The 25,747-nt window shown below is 42.6% G+C and overlaps 2 protein-coding genes across 9 annotated transcripts in view; one reads left to right on the top strand and one right to left on the bottom strand.

The window, feature by feature from the left end:
- Window positions 1-4: 4 nt before the first annotated feature.
- On the bottom strand, window positions 5-14,066 carry adck5 (aarF domain containing kinase 5). Of its 5 annotated transcripts, XR_003743337.1 has the most exons (16): window positions 13,532-14,066; window positions 10,171-10,256; window positions 9,932-10,081; window positions 9,765-9,840; window positions 6,877-7,077; window positions 4,595-4,735; window positions 3,813-3,926; window positions 3,514-3,645; window positions 3,340-3,423; window positions 3,139-3,220; window positions 2,975-3,053; window positions 2,376-2,467; window positions 1,293-1,545; window positions 1,090-1,206; window positions 335-672; window positions 5-179 (listed from the first exon to the last, which is right to left on the bottom strand). XR_003743337.1 is itself a non-coding variant. In XM_028964307.1 (15 exons), exons 1-15 carry the CDS (start codon window positions 13,553-13,555, stop codon window positions 570-572), a joined length of 1,734 nt encoding a protein of 577 aa, XP_028820140.1. In that variant the 5' UTR covers window positions 13,556-14,066; the 3' UTR covers window positions 5-569. The 5 variants fall into 5 exon arrangements, 4 of the variants coding, with proteins under 4 accessions (XP_028820140.1, XP_028820141.1, XP_028820142.1 ...); XM_028964307.1 differs by having other exon boundaries at window positions 5-672; XM_028964308.1 differs by lacking the exons at window positions 10,171-10,256; window positions 13,532-14,066 and having other exon boundaries at window positions 5-672; window positions 6,877-7,072; window positions 9,776-9,840; window positions 9,932-10,066.
- A 1,572-nt stretch (window positions 14,067-15,638) lies between these two features.
- The window catches only part of ctdp1 (CTD (carboxy-terminal domain, RNA polymerase II, polypeptide A) phosphatase, subunit 1), a 77,741-nt gene continuing 67,632 nt past the window's right edge, over window positions 15,639-25,747 (top strand). For 3 of the 4 annotated variants that reach the window (XM_028964761.1, XM_028964764.1, XM_028964763.1), the window contains exons 1-7: window positions 15,639-16,098; window positions 17,306-17,389; window positions 17,972-18,065; window positions 18,901-19,029; window positions 21,419-21,569; window positions 22,649-22,739; window positions 23,636-23,802. In XM_028964761.1, coding sequence (XP_028820594.1) covers window positions 15,797-16,098; window positions 17,306-17,389; window positions 17,972-18,065; window positions 18,901-19,029; window positions 21,419-21,569; window positions 22,649-22,739; window positions 23,636-23,802 — 1,018 coding nt within the window. In that variant the 5' untranslated portion in view covers window positions 15,639-15,796. The remainder of the gene's footprint in view (window positions 16,099-17,305; window positions 17,390-17,971; window positions 18,066-18,900; window positions 19,030-21,418; window positions 21,570-22,648; window positions 22,740-23,635; window positions 23,803-25,747) is intronic. The other variant, XM_028964762.1, reaches the window with a different exon arrangement.

Here is a 25,747-nt window from a genome sequence, read left to right as displayed (position 1 = left end):
TTCATATTTTCAACCTTTTATTGTTTAATATTGTTTTTATGAATAGAAATTCTTACCTGAAAACAGTGTATATAAGATATAGACCTTTCATGCTTGAGTTTATTTAGGCCACGCCCAGCCTGTCAGGGGAAACAATGTTCCCATGGATTTCCATTGGTGATCTCTTTATCGACTTAAGACTAGTTTAAAAAAAAAAAAGCCGGTGAGGTGGTTTAATCCTGCAAAATGCGAAATGGACATCCACCGTTTTCCTCTGATGTCAAATGTTTATTGCATCACAATAGATTAATTAAAAAGACACAATTAAAAGCTACATACAGCCACATACACCCACCTCTCTAGGATTTTTGTTTGTTCGAACATGTGCCTAATCCAAAACTAGGTTTAAAAAAAAAAAGAAAAATCTCCTTTGGAAGTATGTGAAGTCTTGAATGACATGAGCACTTCAAGTGTTCAAGTCTAACGTAGAACATTAGCACCAGTCTGGCCCTCAGGGCCCATCCATTTCTTTCAGAGAGTTCTTGTGTTCCAGATCAGCTTGAGGTAAGGTGAGTTGTGCGGGGTTGAGTTTACTTTAAGTATTGGTACACGTCCTCGTCCAGAGACACCAGGCCCAAAAATGACAGCAACTGCAGCAAAGACCGCGTCAAACTCATCTTTGCCATCTCAGACCTGGAAAGACGAGATGGAAAGTTCATGCCAGTCAGTCTAATCTGAGTCTAATCTGTCCTTAGGTGCTCGGATTCAGATGGTTCAGTGAGTCAGGGAACAATCATTGGTCTTTGTGCACTTTTACTAGTTCTCTAGTTGTTACTAGTTTACTAGTTGTTACTACATGGTAACAACTTAAACAGCAGTGCAGACAGCACTGACAAAATGTTATAGCGAGCATCCAAGGACATTACGCTCATTAATTCATAATAGACTGTTAGGAGATTAATAGGAGGTTAACCAAATCAAATCTGTCAACTACAACAGTAGTTTTTAATCATTGAATAATAGAAATATCTTGCAACAGACTGAATTGTGTTCATATTTATTAATAGAGTTCAATTCTATTTAGCCCAAAGCGTACACACATTAAATTACCTTAAAGCACATTCAAACTTGAGGCTCTCCCAGAAGGTCCAGACCCACTGGAACAGCCTGATGCTGGGAAGCACTTTGCTGTCGTCCACCTGCGTCTTGCCCCAACCCCGCACCGCACTGACAAGAACACCAAATACAGAGTGACTTCGGGCATGTTCTGAACAAACCGTACAGCAACCAAGATGACGCGAAGCTGGGGTTACCTTTTAGCCATGAGGAAGTAGCGGTCCACAGGCGCACCCAGCGTGATGTTTATGCTGCGCACGGTGTTGACGTTTCGGAATACGAGCAGCATGGGCCGCGGCATGGACTTGAGGACTTGCATAATGCCATCAAAGTGGTTAAGGGCCATACTGCGCATATATGATGTCTCCTCCCAGCTCAGGATATTCCCCAACCCTAGTTTCTGCATGTTGATTGGTCGCTGCAGGAGCATCTCACAGAACAGGAAATAGTCTGATGAGAGAAAGTGAAAATGTGTTGAATTCGAACAACAACTGAGGTCAGAAGAACCTTCCAAGCTAGTGTACTCCCTGTTTTATTTTGGAAGTGATCTTGGCTACATCTAACATGTACGTGATTGGTTGTTCAAGTGGTTTTATTGAATCCATTCAATGAGAGATTCATAGTGAGTGATACATGTTCCTGGAAAGTGATACAAAATCAAGTTGAGTTACACTATGGTCAGCTGTGGACTGACAGACATGTAGACCTTAAACATCCAGATTAGACCTGTTCTCATTGTTTGGTTGAGTCGTCCCCTTATTTTACTGAGTGACCAACGCATATACACCCATATATATACACCATATACACACCCATATATGACACGGGAAATAATGGGACCCTTCTGTGAAAAAATAGGTGACAATGTACTACTAGTTGTTTGTACAATGAACTCTGGCAAAAAAACCCTCCTGATCAGTCAGAATATGAAATTTTGGGGAGACATCAAAATCATATTGTCTGAACACGGCTAGTTTCCAATAAATTCTTGAATTATCCGACTAAAATAATTTTTTTAATTAATTAGTTTACAACACCCCCTTTGCTAAAAAGATAATTAACACAACAACAATTTATGTTTGTTTAAGAAATCTGAAATATGATTTAATGATGTAGGTTCTATACCACGTACTGTAAACAATGTACAGGCTTTGGTTGTGTATAGCTCTGCACAGTTCTTCAGGGTTCCCTCAGGTAAACCCAAACTTACTGATTTGGTCAGGTCACACAGTGCACATTTGGTTTGGAAAGTTGTATTGGAGCATGTGATTGGTGCTTACCTTTGACCCCTAGATCACTGGAGTGTCTCTTCATGGCCACTTCATCTCGTAGGATGATGGCACGCCATAGCTGGCACAGAGCCACTCGGTCACTGAGGGAGCCAGAGACAATATAATATAGTCATGTATCCTGCGTCTGCCCATTACACGTACAGGGATGTTTCTGTAACAGAGGCAGCACTGTTTAAACGGGTCGATTCAGTACGAGGGGCCATTTAGGAAACACCTCAGGCTTTCCTTACACAAACGCTTATGAAACGCGGACACCGGGGTGGTGGCCTGGAAGGTGAGTAAATGTGAGGTGATTGTCATTGTGATACCCAGCAAGCATAGTACAGAAATGTCTGTCATGGCTGCCCACTGCTCACTGCTCAGGGTGATTGTTAAATACAGAGGACACATTTCACTTACGTGAGTGTATGTGTGTTTTCAGCAGTACTCAGTACTTCAGTAGTTTTGTGTTTAAATGAGTTTCAAAAGTGTGCAACAAAAGTCTAAAATATTTCTGAAATGGCCTCTCATAATTCAGAAATTCAACACAGATCACCTGTAGGAAGCTTTTTTTTTTTTTTTTTTTTTTTTAACTTGATTAGACAGACCTTTTACTGAGGGTCTCGTATAGCCCATGATCCAGAAGCACCAGCTCTGCCTTCTTATCTGGCCCTCTTCTCACTAAGACTGAAAAATATATGTACAGCAGTTATAGAAAGAGTAGAGAAGGACTAAGAGGTATTTGATCTTGGTGCGCTCCCACAAAACACACCATTGCCTGGGTGTGGATCGGCATGAATGAATCCGGTGTAAAAGATCTGCTCAGCAAATGCACGGACAAGCTTATCAGCAGTCTGAAAGAGCAGAAAAAATTGTAAAATACAGTCTATTCCACACAGCAAATATCACTGAAAGCAGCAAAACCCTTTATAATCCATTATACAAATATGGCCAGAGGGTGAACGGAACTCACATCGCTGAGACTCAGGCCTTGTCTCTTAATCTCTTCGACATTGTTAATTTTACAGCCTTCGCAGAACTCTGCAGTTAGCACTCTCTGCACGGCACAACAACATGTACATGAATTAGCAAAAATGATAATCCTGCGTAAAGAAAGACGGGCAAAAGGACACAGGTTCATATGTACCTTACTGGTAAGGTCCCAGTAGACTTTGGGCACAACTAGAAATTTAAAGTGTTTGAGGTCCTCTGCACAGCGTTCCGAGTTCTTGCCCTCGTTCTCAAAGTCCAGCTCCTGGCCCAGCGTTCCCTTCAGGTCCTAAGATTGAACATTGATTTTTTTTTTTTTAGATGTATTAAAAATGTATGATATACTAATATGATAACTTGGTAGATGGGTTGGTAGTACTGGTAGGCATTCTATTGTTCGGCACTTATTTTGCTGCTATTTTCTCATTTGTGAATGGAAGTTCGTCTGCAACGGACCTTAAGCACCCAGCGAAATCCAAAGCTGGGGTGCATAAACTTCACAATGTCCAGCAGGATCTCTAATGTCCTGATGTCACCATCAAACCGATCCCGCAGATCAATGTACTGCACCTAGAGGACAGAGGAATGTTTAAATGAACTGCTTGTTTTTTTTAAATTAACACAAAACTGCTGCATCATATACAGATCAACAAATGCTGCAGATGATTTTTTATTTCCCTGTGATGACTACACAGTTGAAATAGCTGAGTGCAATTCATTCAGAAAAGCTACGTTCTGGAGACATATCACACTCAAGTTAATGACAAAAGGTTTAGACATGGGGCAAAGCTTATAATAAAGTAATCAGCAACTACTTATTAATTTCTCCATTGAGCTTGATGGTTGGAATTGAGCAACCACAACCTTCAATTTTAGACAGCATGTGCACTGAGCTAGTCCCAACACGTAACTCATTTACATTTATCAGACACCCTTATCCAGAGCGACTTACAATCAGTAGTTATAGGGACCGTCCCCCTCTGGAGCAACTTAGGGTTAAGTGTCTTGCTCAGGGACACAATGTTAGTAAGCGGGATTTGAACCTGCGTCTTCTGGTTCATAGGCGAGTGTGTTACCCACTAGGCTACTACCACCCTCATGTTGCTGTGGTATGTGTACGTACAAATGGAACTGCTAAGGGTGTGACCCCATTCCCAATTAAAGGGCAACAGAATGCAACTTTTTAAGGTTCTTCTCTATTGTGAATGAGCCCACAGTGTCTGGCAACAACTGCACACCTTTACGGCCACCTGTGTCCCATTATGCAGCTCTGCTTTGTGTACTTGTGCCAAGCTGGCAGCTGCCACAGGCTCGTAGTCAAACTTCCTGAACAGCTTATCAGGAGTGGTGTCAAAGTCCTCCAGGAAAAGAGCATCGACCTAAAAGCAATGAAATCAAAAACAACAGAAATCAAAATTGAGATTTCTGAAATGGTCAGGAGTGGTTTAAGGAAGCCACATTGAAGACTTTTTAAGACCTTCTTTAAGGCCACTTTAATGAGACCCTTCATCTGCGTCGATCAACTACATTTCTCCAAGGACCATAGATTTTCTCGGCAGACACTATGAAGGTTATTGGCTCTTCTAAAATACTGTATAATTTCATTTTATTATTTGACTATTAATTATAAATTTTCCTTCCACACACACACACACACACACACCACACACACACACACACACACACACACACACATATATATATATATATATATATATATGATAAATGGCACTTGCTTGCCAATAAAAAAAAAAAGTAAATCCCATAAAATTAATAACAATAAATCTTTACATCACTGCAAATATTATTTTCTCAATACTGCAGCTTAATAAAAATTAAATCAATAAGATTTTTTCCAAAAACAGGAACATTATAAGAAAGATGTACTTCATATAGTAGTATATAGGAACTGCTGGAAATAAATATGACATTTTATGGTTTAAGGTGCTGATTTGTATTGTATTTGTTGCAATTTTAACTACAAATTCACCATCGCCCGACTCCATATCCATCCCCACCTGGGCTGCTGTTGTGAAGTCACACATACGACTGAACTGTTGTACAGGGTGGGTGTGGCTTTGAATGGCAAATGAAAACTGTGCTATGACGTTTGGATAAAACTCTTGTGAAAATGAATAAGCCCCCCTGCAATAACAAAAAATCATCACTTGCCAAACAAAGTTTTATACATTTTGTGTTTGTGGCCACAATCACCTGATTTCCAACTCTCCCCTCCAGTCCCAGAACATGGCAAAAACAGTTAACAGACTGAAATGAGACTGAGCAGCCGGTCTCTTAACAAAAGTTATGAGAAAATCTCACAATATATTTTGTCGCTTCAGTCCAAGACCACATAACATTAATCGCACCAATCTGCATTCATGTAATCGCATGATCTGAAATTGTGATTGTGCACAGCTGCACTTACACATGCGCAGCGCACCATGACCGGTGGATGACTGACAGGTTGAAGGCTTGACTCGTTTGATTTCGAAAAAAATAAATGTATGAATCTACTTTTCTCTGCTCACTATTCATGATTCAATAATGTCAGAAAATGGCTAAATATAAGGAGAACACGTCCGTCGGTGAGTCCAGAATTCAGCCGTCTAACTCCATAGGCAGTTACGCTAATTCTGATCTCATACTCATACTGCAAAATACAAATTAGAAATTATTTCGAGGTTACCAGTAAATAAACTTATTGGGTCTTCTGCAGTATTTTTAAGACCTTTAACTCTGGATTTAAGTATTTTTTATGATAGTTAAGACCTCAGTTTTTGAAAATCCAATTTAAGTTTTTTTAAGGATCCACAGATTACTTATAACCACAAAATTCCAAAACCAAATATATATATAAATATAAATATAAATATACACACACACACACACACACACACACACACCCTCTGGAAAAACAAGCTACCCCAGCAACGCTTCCACACAATTTCTCCCATGATGATCAATTCTATTTTCTGTGTGAAATATAACACATATTTCCGACATCTGAATCAAAATTCTAAATGCACAAGTTTCTTAACGAAATTACTCAAAAACACAGAATAGCGTTAACAATGATGCTAAACAACTACCTGACCAACAATTGACTAATATAATATTCTAATAATAATTTAGGAAGGGTTCAATCGTCAAAGCGTGCTGAAATTGGTGAGATTTACTTGAGCTGATCATCTACTCTGTAGATCAAAAATTGAAAATAACAAGTATGCAATGGCTCCCAAAATAAATAGATTTTTTTTTTATTTGGTGGTCATTAACGATATTATTCTTTGTGGTGTGGATTATGTAATGTGCCGATAGTTTTACAGAAAGAATCCAACCACCATGGACATGTAGTATCCCTGATTGGTTAGTCCTACTCAGGGTCCATTAATTCAGAGCTGCCACTTTACCTACTGTGCATGCTTTTGGATGGCAGGAGGAAACTGGACACCCTGGAGGAAACCCATGCAACATGGGGAGAGCATGTCCATGTGATCCTGGTATGAATTGACCTCACCTCTTTATACTTGCGGTTGAGCGCCTTGTCTTCCAGCACCTGCAGACTGCGGATGTACTCTGGAGGCAGCAGGTGGTTGAAGGAACAGAGACCCTGGCCCAGTTTAATGTAGATGCCGCCATTTTGCACGGCCCCGTCCACCATGCTGTCTGCAGCCCTCTGGTGACAGGCTGACATGGCCACCACAAACTCTGGGCTGCTCTGGTAAGAGATGATGAACAACCACAAACCAGTGTGAGGTCAATGAAGTCTCTTTCCAGGAGTAAATAAAACGTTTTTCAGTCATTAAAAAGCTCATCCAAGCCCACCGTTTGGATTCCTTTGGAATTTTTTTTTTCATATAACATTTTCAATAAGCTCTTTGATTTGTAGTTGCACAAATAACATGGTCATAAATCCAGAAATCTGATAATGTCTGGTTCTTCTGCAAAAAGAAATGTTGTCTGAATTCTGAGTCATTTCTCAATGTACTTAGTTATTGTTTCAAGATTCTTTATTTGCCACATCCAGTTATTAAAGTACAATGTGCAGTGAAATGTACCCTGATCACCCAGCAGAGTTTAAATAATGGAAATATATACATAAAGAATTGATTATAAAATATGATATGATTAAATGGACATAAATGTCTGTGTATGTTGGATAAAAGTCATTACAAGTCATTCTGTATCTTTTCCCACTTGATTTAGATGAATCCCATATAGTTCTTATGTTCAGCGTTTTCTTGAGTGTATATATATTTTGTGTTTTGTGCCTGATCATCAGGAGATGAGAAGATTGCTCAAGAACAGATCATTCCGTTCCCTTGTCGCATCAGGAGAGATAAAAAACTATAAAAAGGAAGCAGAGACATGAATCTCAGAGTCTTTTTGCTGGAGACGTTTCCCAAATTCATTCGAACAGTACTTTCTGTACTGTTCCTACTTGTCTCAACGATTGTTCATCCATGAATGGAAATACCTGACAGCAAAATCATAATATATGAATTCCCCCACTTTATCTCCAAGCTGTGGCCTCCCCGTAACAAGCAAGGACAATTGCCAGGGTGCCAAAAGGCCAACAAATGGTCTGAGGTTCCATGGCTGGAAAGTCTTGTTGGGGTGGTGTGGATGACCACTGTATTCTTGTATCAGGAGTTCTGATTGGACATCAAGGGACAATATGATTGGTCTGTGCCAACCATTTTGGGAGCCACATGTCCAGTATAAAGGTGTACAGGTTATTTCCCATTCAGCTGCTGGGGGTTCCTCTACCCGAGCTTCTGGGCTCTGCCTTCATCCTGTTGTATCTTTATCACCAGGGTGCCAAAAGGCCAGCAAATGGCCTAAGGTGCCATGACTGGCGTCTTGTTGAGGGTCGATGACATCTACATGTTCTGCTTGGCCTGTTGGAACCTTTTTGAGTGTCAAATGCCAAATATAAAATAGTATCTCTTCAAGCCTGTGTTCTTCTTTTCCTCCTCCATCGTTCCCTGCCAGTTTCTGGGTCTTTCTCTCTCCCCTGGTTTCTCTCTGAAGCTTGGCTCCCTGCTTTCGCTATCTTTTCTGCAATCACTTTCAATTGTCATTAGGATTTTTCTGTAATATTGGCACCATTTTTGCATACAATATTTACATGCAATAGTAATCTGCCTGTAAACAGTTTCTAAATTATTAACATTCATCTAACTTGCGCTATGCCTTCCCAAGCCATGTTCGTACGACATCCAGCGTGGCGCCTGAATGCTATCAGCCCCGGATGCGGCTGGCAAAGAGATAAACTCAAGAACCAAGATGTAACTGATAACAAAACAGGATTTGAGACTTTTCAGGTTGCTGGTGCTACATAGAACACCATAAACTGACTAAACAACGTAAGTTCAGGGCTGCTGTAATGATCTTGCTTTGTAAGAGGCGGCTAAAGCAAAGTTAAAGCACAGTTAGAGCTTAACACCCTCAGTATTCACGTTCAGTATAGTCAACATGTTTATAGCGTAATTCCGGCATATGAGCCACAACTTTTTTCACCGGCTTTGAGAACTGCGGTGTTTACATTGATGCCGCTAATTTATGGATTTTTATAGGCTAACTACTTTCCTGCTGCCAACACATTTAACCTCGTCGTATCAGACCAATGTTTTGTCCTGTTTGTCTTTTGTTCTCTACAGAGGGGCTGTAAGTGAGAAAAACTCCACAGGCTTACAGGTTTGTGTTTTTATAAACTTGATTCTGACATAATCTGTATGGGAGTATAGAAATTTATATTTATGTGACACTTTTTTTTTTTCCCCTAAAGATGGATGGTGAATAAAAGATGGTTAAAGGGCAACAAGCCGGTATGCTGTTATGTTGGATCTCTATCAAGAAGGCAGGCTCCCTGCACATTCTGTTATAGTGAGATTATTTTTTGAAAACGTACACTTTGTGCATTGATAACTTCTGTGTTCCCTTTTTGTGGTTACTTGAGGTTACCGTGGTTACTTTTTGTGGTTAACTTGAGTACAGACCTCACAGCCCGCGGGCCACATCCCGCAAGATCATTTTAGATCTACTATTATGGCCTGGCCATATGAAGCTCTGATAACACACACATTTCAAATCCCATAATGCAGTGCTTCAGTTGCCATGCCAAACGCGATCTTTACACTGCAGCTGAACCTGAACAGGAGCAGCTTCCACGTCTATGGCAAATTCTTTTTTCATGCTTCAAAGTCACCAAAACGCTGTGTGAACTCAGTGTGTAATGTGGTCATCTTCTCAGCAAAGAGCGCGCTGTATTATGTGCAACAGAAGCACTGCATTATGGGATCTATAGTTTGTATTTTATCAGTGCTTCAGATCGCCGGACCATAATAATATAGAAAAATAATAGTAGATCAAAATGAAGTCATAGATTGCAATCCAACCTACCTCATCCATACCTCGGAGATGAACCTTGGAGGTCCACCAGTAATCTACGGAGATGACTATGCCAACATACAGACATCTGTGGGAGATATTGCAACTTTAAAAATGGACTGTGACAGAAGAAAATGTGAATAAGAACTCGGCATAAAAGAAGGAGAAAACACACACACCTACAGAAGCGACCCACGCCCTCCACCAAGATCCTCGTCTTCCTCCTCGTTCTTGGATCAGATATAGCGTAGTGAACACCCAACACCATTGGCCCGCTAATGGCCACACCCAAAAACACTTTCCTCAATAATCCCATACTCTGTGTCCCTCTGTAAAAAAAAAAAAAAAGATAAGCATTTTAAAATAAGGAGTCGACACGGGTGAGAATAAAGAGGGCACGCCCTGGCCGGAGGCTCACCTGTTAGATGTGACGGACCTCTGGAGCAGCGTGTGTGGTGGACGGTGGGAACAGAACAGGGACACATGCGGCCGACACAGGCGGAACTGCAGTAAGAACAAAAACCATCAGAACCCAGCGTTCCAATGAAGATCTAACCCCTTTTAGGACAAGGATAGTCCTATCCTACAATGTAGCCTTCAGCAATATTACATCTGTAACTGCTAATTATATACATGAAATAAAATAGAACTTGAAAATTTACATAGCAAAATAAGGTTATAACACCACAGTCCTCTGAACGACATTTTCATGAAATATCTTATAGTGTCATGTTTGGAAAGGTCACTAGATGAAGCTTAAGGACAAAGGGCAGTCCTTTTTGGACAAGAATGTTCAAATATTGGACAGATAAGAAAGGTGGTTTGAGAGAGGAGTGAGGGAAGCTTTGCATGTGCAACTCAACAAACCCTCACTCAACAGAGGTGGAGGTATCAGACACAAGCTATTTTGCTGCCCTTTCATCCATCCCCAGAAAAATTCACATGGTTGGCCAAATTTAACGACCCTCTTAATGGGGGCAGGAGGAGCTGCCAGGGTGGGGCTGTCACATCCGTTTTGTGCTTGAAGTAGAGCTGTAATTCTTGGTTTGGGCTCAACTTGTATCCTTTTAGTCGGGTCCGGTCGATCTTAAAGGATTGGTCAGCAAACATGAACTTCTGGTCTATAGTACCTTTGGTTATGATATGCTTGTAAAATTTGTTTCGGTGATTGGTAAAAGTGTTTTATTAAATGTTCAGTTTTAAATGTTAATTTGCAAATCTCAGCCACTGTCGTCAGGTGATTCGTTTTGTGGGTACACAACCTCAACTACCAGAGTTTGCCAGGAAGTATCTGTTGCATTACCCTGTAGTACTGAACGAGTTTTCAGTACTACAGGGTACCTTATTATTTAGTTATTTAATTATTAATTTTTTAGAATGCTTTAATATTTCTAATAATATTAAAGTATTGTTCAGTCATGGCATATTTTGTTTCATTTATACAAATGTTTAAGTTTATAAATGAGAACAGTGTGTTATTCACTGATGTTTGTTTAATTACTGCTTGTTATTAATAAAAATAGCTTGATAGCTATTAGCTTGAAGCTTGAAGTCATGTTTTTGTGGTTTTGCTTTGTTACCAAAATTTGGAACCAACTTCCAGAACAACAGCCAGAAGAGTTATTTATGGTGGTGAATCAAATGAACCCCCTTTCTAAAGTGTAGTGGTACGTGCCACCACTTCTGCGCACCGATTGTTCAGCATCACCACTGATGTGGGTTCTTCTTCTTCCAACGTGTACATATTGCTTGCGTAGTGTGAGCAGTCGGGTTGCATCCGAGCATCAGACCATACAGTCATTTTGAGAATGACACAAATGGAGGTTTTCACAAAGGTTGTGGTTTTCGATTACATCATTTTTATGCAAAGAGTCAATATTTGCAGTGTTGGTTCTTCTTGTTCAAGGCCTCTCCAATTCGCCCTGGCATGCTGTCAATCAACTTCTGGGCCAAATCCTGACTGATGGCGACCCATTCCTTCATACTCAGTGCTTGAAGTTAGTCAGAATTTGTGGGTTTTCAGTGTCTTAGTTCTCACTTTGGCCTTAAGGCACGGAGCTCCATCATGCTGGAAAATGCATCATTCTTCACCAAACTGTTCTTGGACGGTTGGGAGAAGTTGCTGTCGGGGACGTTTTGGTACCGTTCTTTATTCATGGCTGTGTAAGTGAGCCCCCTCCCTTGGATGAGAAGCAGCCCCACACATGAATGTTTCCTTGGAGTAACGGGGGAAGAACAATTATTTCATGCATCCAGCATCCAGTCTGCTATTCTAACTCGGTCAGCGTGTCAGAATGATCTCCAGCCCTGTGCTCCTCAACACTGAAACGATCTCAGCAGGTCCTTTTGTTTCACGGCTGAAATGCAGTGGAAATTTTTTTTTTTTAAATAAGCTAATTTTCTTGGCAAAGAGGCACTTTGCGATTTATTCATACAGTTTGAGCTGGAAACAACCAGGAACATTTTCACCATGTGTGCCCATCTGAAGGCTCGCAAAAAAAGCTGTACTTCGGGTCAGGCTCAGGTCAGATCAGCGCTCGGGCCGAAAGTCGCGCTACAGCTGTAGCTTGATGTGCGCGCCGAGAACCCTAGATGCAGCTAAGAATGGAATCGCAGCACAGGCTTCAATCTAAATCTTTATGCCGTCTGTAAATATCCAACACGGTAGGGCCCGCTGTTACTGTTCCGCTAGTACTGAACTCCAATCCTCCTGAAAACTCTGTTTTGAGATCAACAAATGTGACGACCAAGGACCAAGGCATTTTTTAGGAGGGGACAGTGACTGTCTTACAAGAATTGAGTTTCTGGTTATGACGTAGCCTAATTAGACTGTTAATCTCATTTCCTAAACCCATCTAACCACGTGTCTACTGTACAGCAATGGAGCTTTACATTTGGTAGAGTAGTTTACAGTCAGTAGTTACAGTCCCCCCCCTGGAGACACTCAGGGTTAAGTGTCCTGATCAGGGACACGATGGTAGAAAGTGGGGTTTGAACCTGGGACTTCTGGTTTATACATGCAGTCCTCTAGAGGAGCTAAATAATAAAAGAATTTGGCCCCACTGTGCGGGTAAACGGTGTTTCGGAACAAGCCGGGCGAGAGCGGCGTGGCCGTGAGTAACGGTGTATTTTCATTAGACAGCCGAGCTGGAACAGGACGTCTCCCGACCGACTCTGATTTACAGACGACGGGGCGGCCTGCGTCAAGGCCAGACCGACACCCAGCCCACCATGTCCCTAAAACCATCGCGCGCCTCTCACCCTCGAGCCTGGTAAGAAACAAACGTCACAAGGCGGCGGACGAGTGAAGAGCGGTCCAATAGAGGAAGGCGGGCAGGTCCGTCCATGCCAGGGTGGGTGGTGGTAGCCTAGTAACACACTCGCATATGAACCAGAAGTCCCAGGTTCAAACCCCACTTACTACCATCGTGTCCCTGAGCAAGACACTTAACCCTGAGTGTCTCCAGGGGGGGACTGTCCCTGTAACTACTGATTGTAAGTTGCTCTGGATAAGGGCGTCTGGTAAATGCTGGAAATGTAACAGAATTACAGATGGTGGGGACGGGGACAGTCCCCCCCCCTGGACACGCTCGGGGTTAAGTCGTCTTTCTCAGGGACACTGTGTGGTAGTAAGTGAGGTTTGAATCGCCTGGCGCAGTTTTTTGCACGCCAAGTTAGTCCGTGTTGTAGCTGCGAGCCCCACGGAAGCGCCGACAGAACGCGGTACAGTGACGTCACCGCCATTTCGGAACGTTTATGGAACATTTTGCGAGCCTTACCGCCCTGAACGCCTCGCCGGCCATCCTCCTCCTCCACTCGCTCCTCCACACGCTCCTCTCCGCGGACCCAGCCGCCTTCTGACCGCGCCGACCGCGCAGCTCGCCAGGTCGCCCGGCCGCCTCAGCCAATCAGAGGGCGCCGTGGGCTGCGTCGCCGGTCACGTGGCGCAGTGGCGCGACGACGTCACAACACCCACGACGTACACGGAGATGTCATCCTCAAAGTTGCTCCACGTTTTGTGACCCTTATAAAGGACTTGAATATTATTTCTAAATCTGTCAAATAAATCTTTAGAAAACATTTAACTTTCTTATAGACAAACTACAATAGAGTGATTACAATGATTGTAGTCTGCCAAATGCCATAAATGTAAAATAATAAAAAAAATACTGCTGTATAATGTTTAACAAACCCTGGATTGTTTGCTACGTGTAGTTATTATCGTTCGATTTATTTCGTTGTTGTGAGTACTTAATTTTTAATGAATGATTAAAATGTCTTTATACACAGGTTCTACAAAGAGAGATACGAAACATGTACTTTATGTTTTGTGATAATAGTTAACATAATAATGTTAAATTGTCATTTTGCAACAATGCTTACAAATTTGAAACCATATTGCAAGTATAAAGTTAATAAAGCCAGGTTGTTGGGGCATTAAATCCGTCATTAAAATGAGTTACTGTTAATCAAACTTAATGACCCTTGATGTCCTTGCTTGTCCCCAGAGTGTTACGGTTTATTATGCAGTTGTTGCATCAGAGATACGTCGGCAAACCAAGAGCGTCTTATTCATTCACCCGATCTGGTAGCTACCAATGCAGAAGATAAGATAAGTAACCGTGTTCGCTGAAAAGCGGACAAATGCAGCGATTAAAGAGGCGCGAATGGCTGGAGATGCTCTCCCGGAAGTAGAAAATTTGGCCGCGTCGCAATCCTGGATCTCGCGAACACTAGAACACTAGACTCGGTCGCCATTTTGAGGAGCGTTCTAAATCATCTCGCCTTCCCTGCACGGCCTCGGTGTTGCCAGACTAGGAGCGATATTAAACTCTACTTTGCGGGTACAAAATGGCTTAAAATGTGTCTTTTGCATATTTATTCAAAGGAGAAAAAAAAAACTTTATTTATCCCGCGGGACATTTTGAAGGTGCACAGGGCAAATTAGACAAGGACACAAAAAGATGCAGTGTAACAATATCTACAGTGTGTACAAATGAAAGTGAAAAGTGAGTGAAAGTTGATTGATTGTCACAGTGAAATGTGTCTTTTGCATTTAACCCATCTTCCAAGTGTGCCGTGGGCAGCCACAAAAGGTGCCCGGGGAGCAGCGTGATCTCCTTTCCACTGTACTGGTGCTGGTTCCGGCGCTCGGCCGGTGCTGAACTGGGAACCAACCATTGTCTCTTCTTTCTCAGTGCACATTTAAATGTTTGTTGGATTTCTGTGAACGTCCATATAGCTGCAAGAGCTTTCTTTTCTACAGTGTTCCATGTCGCTGGCTCTCCGCACTTTCCTCTTCTAAAGCTACCTGTCACTTGTGCCTGGTTCGGTGGAAAGGGGCGATGTGTGGGCACAGTAACTTCTTCAATGTTCGGGACTGTGGGTCTGCTTCCTTACCCGCCAGGCCACCACAGCCACTGATGGTGGGCTTGGCTATGACGGTGGGTGAGTAGTACAGTGGGTATTACACTCGCCTATGAACCAGAAATCCTGCTTACAACCATTGTGTCCCTGAGCAAGACACTTAACCCTAAGTTGCTCCGGGGGGGGGTTGGTCCCCGTAACTACTGATTGAAAGTCGCTTTGGATAAGGGTGTCTGATAAATGCTGTAAATGTAAATGTACTCATATGTAGCGGCAAACATTTAACAGCCACAAATTGTGCAATTGTTTCCAAAACACTGTTGCTTATTTGCAGCATTCAGCAACCAATTTATTGGGTTGCAAAGTTACTTCGGAGACTTCAGGACAGGCGCTCACCTGCTGTTCCAGTTTCTACTCGACATCTGGCAACACGCACCCCGAGGCTGTAGGGGCCGACACCAGAAATTGGGACGCAGGCCGAGTCCTACGCTGTTGCGCACTGTCGCGTTTCCTGTTTACGGGCGGGAAGAGCGAACCGACCCGAACCTCCGTCTGTTTTGCCGCCGTTTCCCTGCGCCCAGTGGATTGCAGGCTTTCCCACAGTTCCCCGACCGGGATTGGACAGGAATTCCCCCGTTGGCGTGTAGAAGCTGCCGAAGGGACTTCGGTTGGTGCCGATGCAGGAGCCCGCGGACTCCGGCGGCGGGGGCGGCGGCGCGGCTCCGGCGGGCCCCGCCACGCGGGTGTCGGAGATCCGCTGCCCGGCCGCGGCGGGTCCTGCGCGCCTGCTGGAGTGGAAGGTGAAGCCCGGGTCCTTCGTGAACGTGGACTCCGTCCTCGCCCTGGTCTCGCCGGAGCGGGGGGACGGGTCCGAGGCGCGGGACCAGGCCCACAAGCCGCCCGACAAGCGGGTGAAGTCGGACCGCGCCGGGGTGGTGAAGGAGCTGTGCTGTCAGCCCGGACAGCTCGTCCCGCCGGGGTGAGCAGCGCCGCCGGCGTCCTGCAGTGTCCGTCGCGGGTTTATTATAGTAATATATTTTTTTAAAAAAGATTAATATGAGCAAACCATGTTGTGCTACTCCACGGTCGATTTATTTTAGCAAAATATAAAGGAATATCTCTTCAATCTCTTTAATGGAAGTATTCCCGGGTAAGTCCACGGTGTCGATTCAGTCCCCAACTCGCTGTTCAGGATCCGACTCTCCTGGATGGTGAACGACTCAGTTCAGTTCTTTGAATTGAGTTGAGTTGAGTGAACGGACAGGGGAAATAATACGAGTAAAAACTTTTTAAAAATGTACTTTTCAGTTTTTTTTCTGGTTTAGGCCGCGCGTCAGTTTTCATTCCGAGTTCAATTCTTTAAAAAAAAATAACCGTTATCGAGATGTCACTATCATTTTGCACAAGTCAGTCAGTATTATTTATTTGTTGTTTAGGATCCCATTTATATATCATTTATTACATTTATTTATTTGCATTCGTTTTTATTCTTTGCTTTTCTGTAGTTACATTTAAATTCTGATAAAATGTTAAAATGTGACATGTTAAAATAGTTAGTAAAAAATGTAAAACAAAGTAATTGTTTTGCCAATAAAATCATTATTATAGTTTTAGCCAAAGCGTCCATCTTTTTGATTTTCAGAGCCAGGGCCCTGTTAATAGAATATTAAGATTTTAACCTTATTTCTTATATCACAAAATGTTCAATTAAATGTCATATAAAATATATATACACACAAAGACACAGAGTAGCCTGTTTTATGCTTTAATTCAGAATTTATGATCACCTTGATGGGTACAAGGCTTGCTCTGGACCACCAGGGGGCGCATTCTTGTAGCTGCAGGTTTCCATTGTCATGCCTGTGCCTTTCTTGTTAAATTGCTGACGTTGGACGAACCGTTCACAACATATAGCAACAACCGACAGCATGTTGCAACACTCCAGCAGTTCACTGAAACCGTTTATAAGCTGTAACAATAAAAAAGTGTTAAAAACACTCCAGTTTTCCCGTAGTTGGAGTTAATGACTAAATTCCCATTTGAAATTCTACTTTTGTTGTCCTTCCTACTGATCTAATTTGATCACATAATTGACAAATATGGATGTTATGATCTGTATTCTGATATCAGCCTATTTTTTTCCTCCCCTCTTTGATGTGCGTTTCTCCCTTCGTATTTCCCTTCAGGAGTGTCATTGTAACACTGGAGGAATGCAGTCATCCCATTGTGATGAAGGGCCTTTGTGCCGAGTGTGGTGAAGACCTGACACAGTAAGCATCCCCAGGCTGGTCGTAGCCTTGAACCAGAAGACCCAGGTTCAAATCCCACTTACTACCATTGTGTCCCTGAGCAAGTCACTTAACCCTGAATGTCCCCAGGGGGGACTGTCCTTGTCACTACTGACTGTATGTTGCTCTGGATAAGGGCGTCAGTAGTATTATTCAATATTCATTTATAATAAGCATAGTATCAATATTGTGGAATCCATGTCAGAACACCTGTACTTAGAGTAATGAACTATAACTAATAATATAGTTATATAACTATAACTCATTAATCATTGATCGAGTTTTTCATGCTCCTTTGGAAGTCTTTAAAACTTTTTGTAGAGTTGACTAATTGTGGAGACTGTCAGAGTCATGTCACTTTTTTTAGTCAGAAGGGAAAGTGTGTAAATGTAGGTAAGTGTGCAAGGACAGAAAGTCCATGACCGAGACCTCATCGGCATTGTGGCTTGTGTGACCGTACAGATTCCCACCCTTTCAAACATTGTAATGGATTGAATTGAATTCAGAATTTAACCCTGTACATTTTGTTCCATTTCTTAAAAAAAAAAAAAAAAATTGTTCCAGGCTTCGGAGCAAGAACGGGAAGCAGCCATCCTCCATCTCCACGGCAACTGTCTCCATGGTGCACAGTGTGCCAGAGTTGATGGTCAGCTCCGAGGTGAGGGCTGCGGCCACCCATTGGCACAGTGACCATGAGTGTGTGTGTGTGTGTGTGGTTGTAGCCGGGATGAATGTCTAGCTCTAGAAAAAGAATATAAAAAGCTCTTTAGCCAAAGCTCTACAGTGGCAAGTAAAAATATTTTTATAATTAGAAGTGGCGACATACAGACAGTAACAGCACCAGTGTTGCATTTGTAAAACATTAAATGTATTAAAAAAAAGTACATAACTCCACATGTGTTCATTCATAGTTTTGATGCCTTCAGTGAGAATCTACCAACGTAAATGGTCATGAAAATATAGAAAACACATTGAATGAGAAGGTGTCCAAACTTTTGGCCTGTACTGTGTGTGGGAAGGAATTGTGTGGGGTTGGGGGGTCTCAGTTTGTCTTGGACCCAGGAAGGGGGTAGGGCTTCAGGGAAAAAAGGTTGGGAACCACTGACTTGGACCACTGGAGAGCACAGCATCCGATTCCCACCGCAGTCTCTAAAGTGTTGCGCAGAATGTGGTGATCAAATGCTTCCTTGGGTTTAGTAGGATGAGTTCTGCAGATCATTTGTCATCCAACAAGTACTGAATCCTGAAAGAATACAGTGTTATTGTGACCATCCATGTATATGGATTGTAGGAACAATAGAAATATTCTTTTATTGTTCATAATTGTGAGTCATTGAGAATTGGTATAGAGAACTCCTCGTAGACTTCTGAAGATTTACAGCACTGAACAATCAGTCTGCATATTTGTTAAATCTGTGTGTGTGTGTGTGTGTGTGTGTGTGTGTGTGTGTGTGTGTGTGTGTGTGTGTGTGTGTTTGTTTCTCTGCGAGCAGCAGGCGGAGCAGCTCGGTCGGGAGGACCAGCAGCGACTGCACAGGAACAGGAAGCTGGTGCTGATGGTGGACCTGGACCAGACCCTGATTCACACGACAGAGCAGCACTGTCGCCGCCTGTCCAATAAGGTATCTGCCGGACACACACACACACACACACACACACACAGAGACAGACAAGACGGGAAAAAAACGTGTATCCCTGAGGCATTTGTGGGCTGAACCGGCGAAGGCAATCGACCCTTTATTCCCTCGTCTGACCATTTTGTGCGATTTGGTTTCGTGTGTGTCTGCCGCTGGGTGCTGAAGGCACACATGTTGTTTTAAAGGTTAGAAGCAGCTCGATGTCTCAGAAGGCCGCGGGCCGGGACCTCGCGTCTCTCTGCCTAAAGTGAGGATTTAAGGGCCACCGTGCCCACCTGCGTTCTCCTTCTTTTCTTTTTAATGGGAAAGCTGAGTAATTATCATTCCGGGTTCGAGTGAAGGGGACGGGGGCATGGTTTTGCAGAGAACGTTTTAGAACGTTTTAGGTTGTCTTCTCTCAAGCCTCCTCCCACTTCCTGTAACACTGACAAACTGCATTAAAAATCGAGTAGTTTATAGGTTTGCAGCATTCTGGTTTTAAAATGTTCTATTTGGTTTAAAAAGAGATACATATACAAGCTGTTCTGTTCTATCGCATTACCTCATGTGTATAGTGAAATAACAATCAATGCTATTAAAGTACATTTACAGCATTTACCAGACGCCCTTATCCAGAGCGACTTAGTCAGTAGTTACAGGGACAGTCCCCCCCTGGAGACACTCAGGGTTAAGTGTCTTGCTCAGGGACACAATGGTAGTAAGTGGGATTTGAACCTGGGTCTTCTGGTTCATAAGCGAGTGTGTTGCTGAATAATTGTAGAATATTTATGTATATCAGCCTTTCATAACAGCAGGTTTGGAAGCCATTTTTGTTTAATTAATGAACTCCTTCATATATAAAAAGAAGTGCTTCATTATTTTTAAATTAACATTGAAGGTGTTTAAAGATTTTTGATTCTTACTTTTCAGTTTGCGTCTGAGCAATTTTCATCAGGCATTGCAGCGACACACCAAGCTTGCTAGAAAACGTAAAGAGCAGGAGCGCCGTCTTTAGTGTTTCGGCTTGGGTTCGGCCTCAATTCGAATAATTTTGGCCAGGTCAGGTCGAGCTCGCGCGGCAAACGATCGGCTCTTGAGTGCGACCGTGTAACCTAACTTCTCAACGGTGGAACTAGCAAAAAATAAATAAAAATAACTCAATGCCGTTCACGCAACAAACACACATTAGGTCCACGTCGAATTTTAACACAATCGTGAAGGGCGACACCCGCCTCGGACCGGCCCTGTTCCAGATATTCCTGTACTGACCCGAGCCCGACAAGTACAGCTTTATAAAAGCCCGAACCAGACATAACTTGACTGTTTTTTTTTTTTGTTTTTTCATGATCCAAAGTAAAGTGATAGAAATGAAATGCTGTAAAAGCACAGTGCGTCTATAAAACACATTACATGCAATGATAAGTGTTCAGACCCTTAAAACTTGGCCTTTTTATTTACCTTGTTTTCAGCTCATCCGACACTCTGTTACCTTTTGTACTATTGCGCTTTAAATAAAGAACTTTATGTTAACCAGATTGTTATTTAGTCATTTACGAGTCAGTATGGCCTATATGCAAAAACGATTTAAAAGGAAGAAGAAAAGCGAACCCGTAAAACTGTGTTGAAGATTGCGATGCCAATGAAAATGAGCTTTTTTTTTTTCATTTTTATTTTTTTGCTTGCTTGTCTACCAGTGCAGAAAGTTCCGTCTAGAGCCCTGGATCGGCAAACATGAACCTCTGGCCTATAAATGTATGATTCGCTGCGTGTAAATTTGATTCGTCGTAATTATTGCGAGACCGATGTATCTATTACAGATTTAATTGCTTGACACGCGTATATTTTTAACTTCAGCGGCATGAGAAGCAAGGGGTGCAGTTTATTATTATTATTATTTATTAGTATAACTCAAATATATGATCATTTTCTTTATTCCTTTTATTTATGTATTCATTAATTTAATATCAATTTATTTGGTCATTATTTTCTTTATGTAGTATATTGTGTTCTGACTTTTTAAATATTCTAAAAATATTCCTTGTTTATGGAAAAAATTCTTAAAGAGCTCCTGTTTTTTTTTTTTTTTTCTCCCATGTAGTATGTAGAAATTTCAGTATCGTGACAAACCCAGTTTCAACCGAGGTTTGGGTTCTGATTGGATTTATTTGAAACTTGTCGTGGTTATATTTCATTATGATGCCGCCAAAGGTCACCAAAAATAATGTTAACCACGCCCTCAAAAAATGCAACCAAGTGAAATCTTAACTTTGGAGATATGCTGAATTTTGTGCGAAGCGCCAACTGAGTACTAAATGAGTAAATTCTGTGGATTGTTGATTTGAGGGCGGGGCGCCTCCACTTGGCCAACGTCCTCTTCCTGCACTTCTCTCCGCAGGGGATCTTCCACTTCCAGCTGGGTCGCGGGGAACCCATGCTGCACACCAGGTTGAGGCCGCACTGCAAGGACTTCCTGGAGAAGATCGCCAAGCTGTACGAGCTGCATGTCTTCACCTTCGGCAGCCGGCTGTATGCACACACCATCGCAGGTAGAGCACCGCTGTCCTCCAGTCTAACCTTCTCCGTTCACACCCACCATACAGCTTTTCTCACTTGGAACACTTTTGTGAAACAACGTTTGTCCACCCAGTTGTGAAGGATGGGGATTAAAGTTTTTTCGTAGCTTTGCTAGTAGTCAGCTGTGTTGGTGATTAGGGAAATTTCATGCTGTTGGTGCTAGATTACTTTATAGGGGTAAATTCAGAAAATACCACATTTTCTTCTGTCACAAGGGGGCAGCATCAGCCTGAGCTGGTAGAGCAGAGCAGAGAAGAGATTTAATGTCTTATTTGCACACTGCCTTATGTAATAAACCCCCGACCTCTCATTGTTTAAATAATTTGGTTCCTCGGTTGCATGAGACGGTGACTTTGGAAGCCTTTACATTAGAGAACGACTAAATCTAGAGATGCTAGAGGTTTCCGTCGAAAATAACAGCACAGGGAATATACATGAATAAAAATCTACCAGTGCTGCTTTCTTCTGGAATGATTGAAGCCTGGGCCTTTTTGTGTGTGTGTGTGTGTTGTGGGACAATTTAGTGCACTCAGCTGCATGAACATGTATGCATGCTTGTTGGTCTGCTTCTAAGGCAATGCCGGGATTGAGGCACAGGCATTCTGCTCACTCTCCTTGAGTTTTTAAATGAGAAACTAATCACACACACAGCAACAAGGAGAGGAAATATGCACACACTCACACCCACAATGTGAGGACAGTAATCTCATCTGTGGCTTAAAATGAAGCCATGTGAAAGTGAAATGGGAAGAGAAGTGTTGACGAAACATAGGTAGCAGATAAGGTGCCGCATGAAAAGCTGCTGGGTGAAGAATGGAGCTTTTTCTTTTGTTTGCGGCAACATGAAGCAGGAGAAGCGAGTCTTTGCTGTTCTGGCAAAACGTGGCATTCTTGGCGCTTTTATTCAACGCTTTTTTTTTTTTTTTTTTGCAGACGCCTTTTTGTGAAATTTCAAGGCCTCAATCAAAGCAGGCTTTAATTTACCGAGTCCTCCTTAAACCTTTCTTTTCTTTTCAATTCTTCCTCTCTCCCTACCTGTCTCCCTACCAAGGCTTTTTGGATCCTGAAAAGAAGCTCTTCTCTCATCGGATCCTTTCCCGCGATGAGTGCATCGACCCTTTATCCAAGACTGGCAACCTAAGGTGAGTTCACGTTTCAGCCAGGACCCGCATCAGCGCGTGCTTCCAGACTTTTTTTTTTTTTTTTTTTTTTTTTTAAGTTTTATTTTTTTGCAAGCCTTTAACTCTCTTTCAAGTTTCAGAATCTTACTGAGTCATGCGTGAAACTGCTACGACCCCAATTTATTCTGAAATGTAGAGCTGTGTGACTGCAGAGTGCCTCTGCAGGAGAAATGTGCTTGAGCGGTTCGGAGCCTTAATGATGACTTGATGTGATTTACTTTAATCCATCTGTACTGATCAGATTTGTGTCAAAAATGGGAAACAAAACTTGCCTAATATCAAACTAAAGTAAATTTTTGACAACGTTCGTCTCGCTCTTTTTCCGTCTTGCCCGTGTGACTGTCAAGTTTACTGCGAGTTTTTCAGTTTCAATGCTGGCTTTTCAGTCGCTCCGCCCCCTTTCGCGTTTACGTTGGCTGAGGATTCGGTTGCACTTATACACAGGTCTCTTCGCCTCATTCGCCAGCAGCTGGTTCCACCAAACCCTATCACACAGCAGAAACAGCCATTATCGATTGCATATGGAATGAGATTTGTCTGCGTGTTCTTGAAGCCCGTGCAGCTCGCAGCCATAGAGTTCGGTGGAAAGAAACAGTCACTCAAATCCCTTCTTTTAATTTGATACAAGGAAAGTTTGATTTCAAATGTTTTTGCTCAAATCTGATTCCGTACTTCAGCCCCAACAATACAGACATTTTACACGCATGCTGAACATATAACAGCATAAACTGCATGTAATAGTAGATTCTCTGTTTTTTCTTGATAGGCAGAATAGTCGTGTTTCTGAGTGATGTTTATTCATGTTATGTGTTGTGCTGTGGAGTACTCCAACGTAAAGCTGTGTTCATCTGATGCAGGTACCTCTTTCCTTGCGGGGACTCTATGGTCTGCATCATCGACGACCGTGAAGATGTCTGGAAATTTGCACCAAACCTCATTACCGTGAAGAAATACACCTACTTTCAGGGCACTGGAGACATCAACGCACCGCCTGGCTCACGGGAGGCACAGATGGCGCGTAAAGGTGTGATCTGAAGTAGCCTACTAGATAAGGATGACAAAAGAATCTTACAAAGAATTTTGCGGCTCCTGGTGCTTTCTCTTTGGTAAAAACAAAAAGGCTGCCAACCCCTGGTCTAGAACATGAGTCCATTTTCGTCATTTTGTATGTTGTGACCATTAACGCCACCTCAGCATTTATCGCCATGGCCTCCGTTTTGAAAGTTTTTTTTTTTTTTTCCCCCTCTCTCTCATGAGGTGTTCGACTTTTATGTGCCAGCTAACGCACTATTTTCAAACTAGCTCTAAGCACATCTTAAGCACATGCATTTTTAATGAGAGAAACTACATTTACATTTAAGGCATTTGGCAGACGCCCTTATCCAGAGTGACTTTGATGAAGTGATTAATTCTGGTTCACTAGGACCCTCAACTATGAATACAATCTTATTATTCACGCTGTTGTAGTTTCAATACATAAGTAAGACAATAAGAAAGTTACAAGTTCATCTAAATATTCTCTAAAGAGGAAGGTCTTGAGCTGCAGTTTGAAAATACTCAGTGGCTGAGCTGTTCTGACCTCGAGGGGAAGTTCATTCCACCACCGAGGGGCCAAGACAGAGAAGAGTCTAGATGAGTGTCTTCCTCGTACCTTCAGAGATAGAGGAACCAGGCGAGCAGTACTGGAGGCTCGGAGTAAACGATGTGCAGTGTGAGGTGTAATAAGGGCTGTGAGGTAGGATGGTGCTACTCCATGTTTGGCTTTGTAGGCCAGCATCAGTATTTTGAACCAGATGCGTGCAGCTACTGGGAGCCAGTGGAGGTAACGTAGCAGAGGGGTGGTGTGTGAGAATTTGGGAAGATCAGTCGTGCTGCTGCATTTTGTATGGGTTGTAGAGGTTGGATGGTACATAGTGGTAGACCAGCTAGAAGGGAGTTGCAGTAGTCCAGTCGTGAGGTTACTGAGGTTCCTGCTGCTTCCACATTCTGGATTATTTCAAGTCCCTCCTGTCAATATGGGGAAGTGGTGGCCTAGCGGTTAAGGAAGCGGCCCCTTAAACAGAAGGTTGCCGGTTCTAATACCGATCCGCCAAGGTGCCACTGAGCAAAGCACCGTCCCCGGGCGCCTGTCATGGCTGCCTACTGCTCACTCAGGGTGATGGGATAAATGCAGAGGACAAATTTCACTGTGTGCACCGTGTGCTGTGCTGCTGTGTATCACATGTGACAATCACTTCACTTCACTTTACTTTACTTTATTTTGTATGGGTTGTAGAGGTTGGATGGTACATAGTGGTAGACCAGCTAGAAGGGAGTTGCAGTAGTCCAGTCGTGAGGTTACTGAGGACTGAACCAGTATCTGGGTGGCCTATATTGACAGAAAAGGGAAAATTTTTCTTTTTTTTTACAGAGAAAGAATCTACATGAGCGGGAAAGTTTGCTGATGTGAATCGAGAAGGAGAGTTGGTTGTCTATTGTTACTCCAAGGTTGCAGGCTGTTGTAAAGAGCTGTGTTTTGTCCAGGTAAATAGCAAGATCCTGATGTGGTGAAGAATCTGCTGGAATGAATATTAGTTCAGTTTTGGTGGAATTTGAGTTTGAGATAATTGGCTGCCATCCAAGATGAGATGTCATTTAGGCATGCAGAGCAGCATGTAGATCATCGGCATAGCCATGGTAGGATAGTCAATGTGAGGAAATTACCTCACCAAGTGATCTCGTGTAGAGGGAGAAAAGGAGAGGACCGAGTACTGAGCCTTGAGGGACACCAGTGGACCATCTACGTGAGGTAAAGGTGGTTCTTTTCCAAGTCACTTGGTAAGATCGCTAATCAAGATAGGAAGCAAACCACTGCCATGCTGAGCCCCGAATTCGAAGCCTCCACTAAGGAGCTATATTGTCTGTATGCAATTATCTTAGTTACCCGGAACAGGATGATTGACAAATGTCACACATAACACTTCTTCATT

This window comes from Denticeps clupeoides, chromosome 20 (assembly GCF_900700375.1).
Source record: "Denticeps clupeoides chromosome 20, fDenClu1.1, whole genome shotgun sequence".
Classification (NCBI taxonomy): Eukaryota; Metazoa; Chordata; class Actinopteri; order Clupeiformes; family Denticipitidae; genus Denticeps; species Denticeps clupeoides.
The sequence above is the reverse complement of the archived record's forward strand: the minus strand, read 5'-3'. Positions and strand labels throughout refer to the sequence as shown.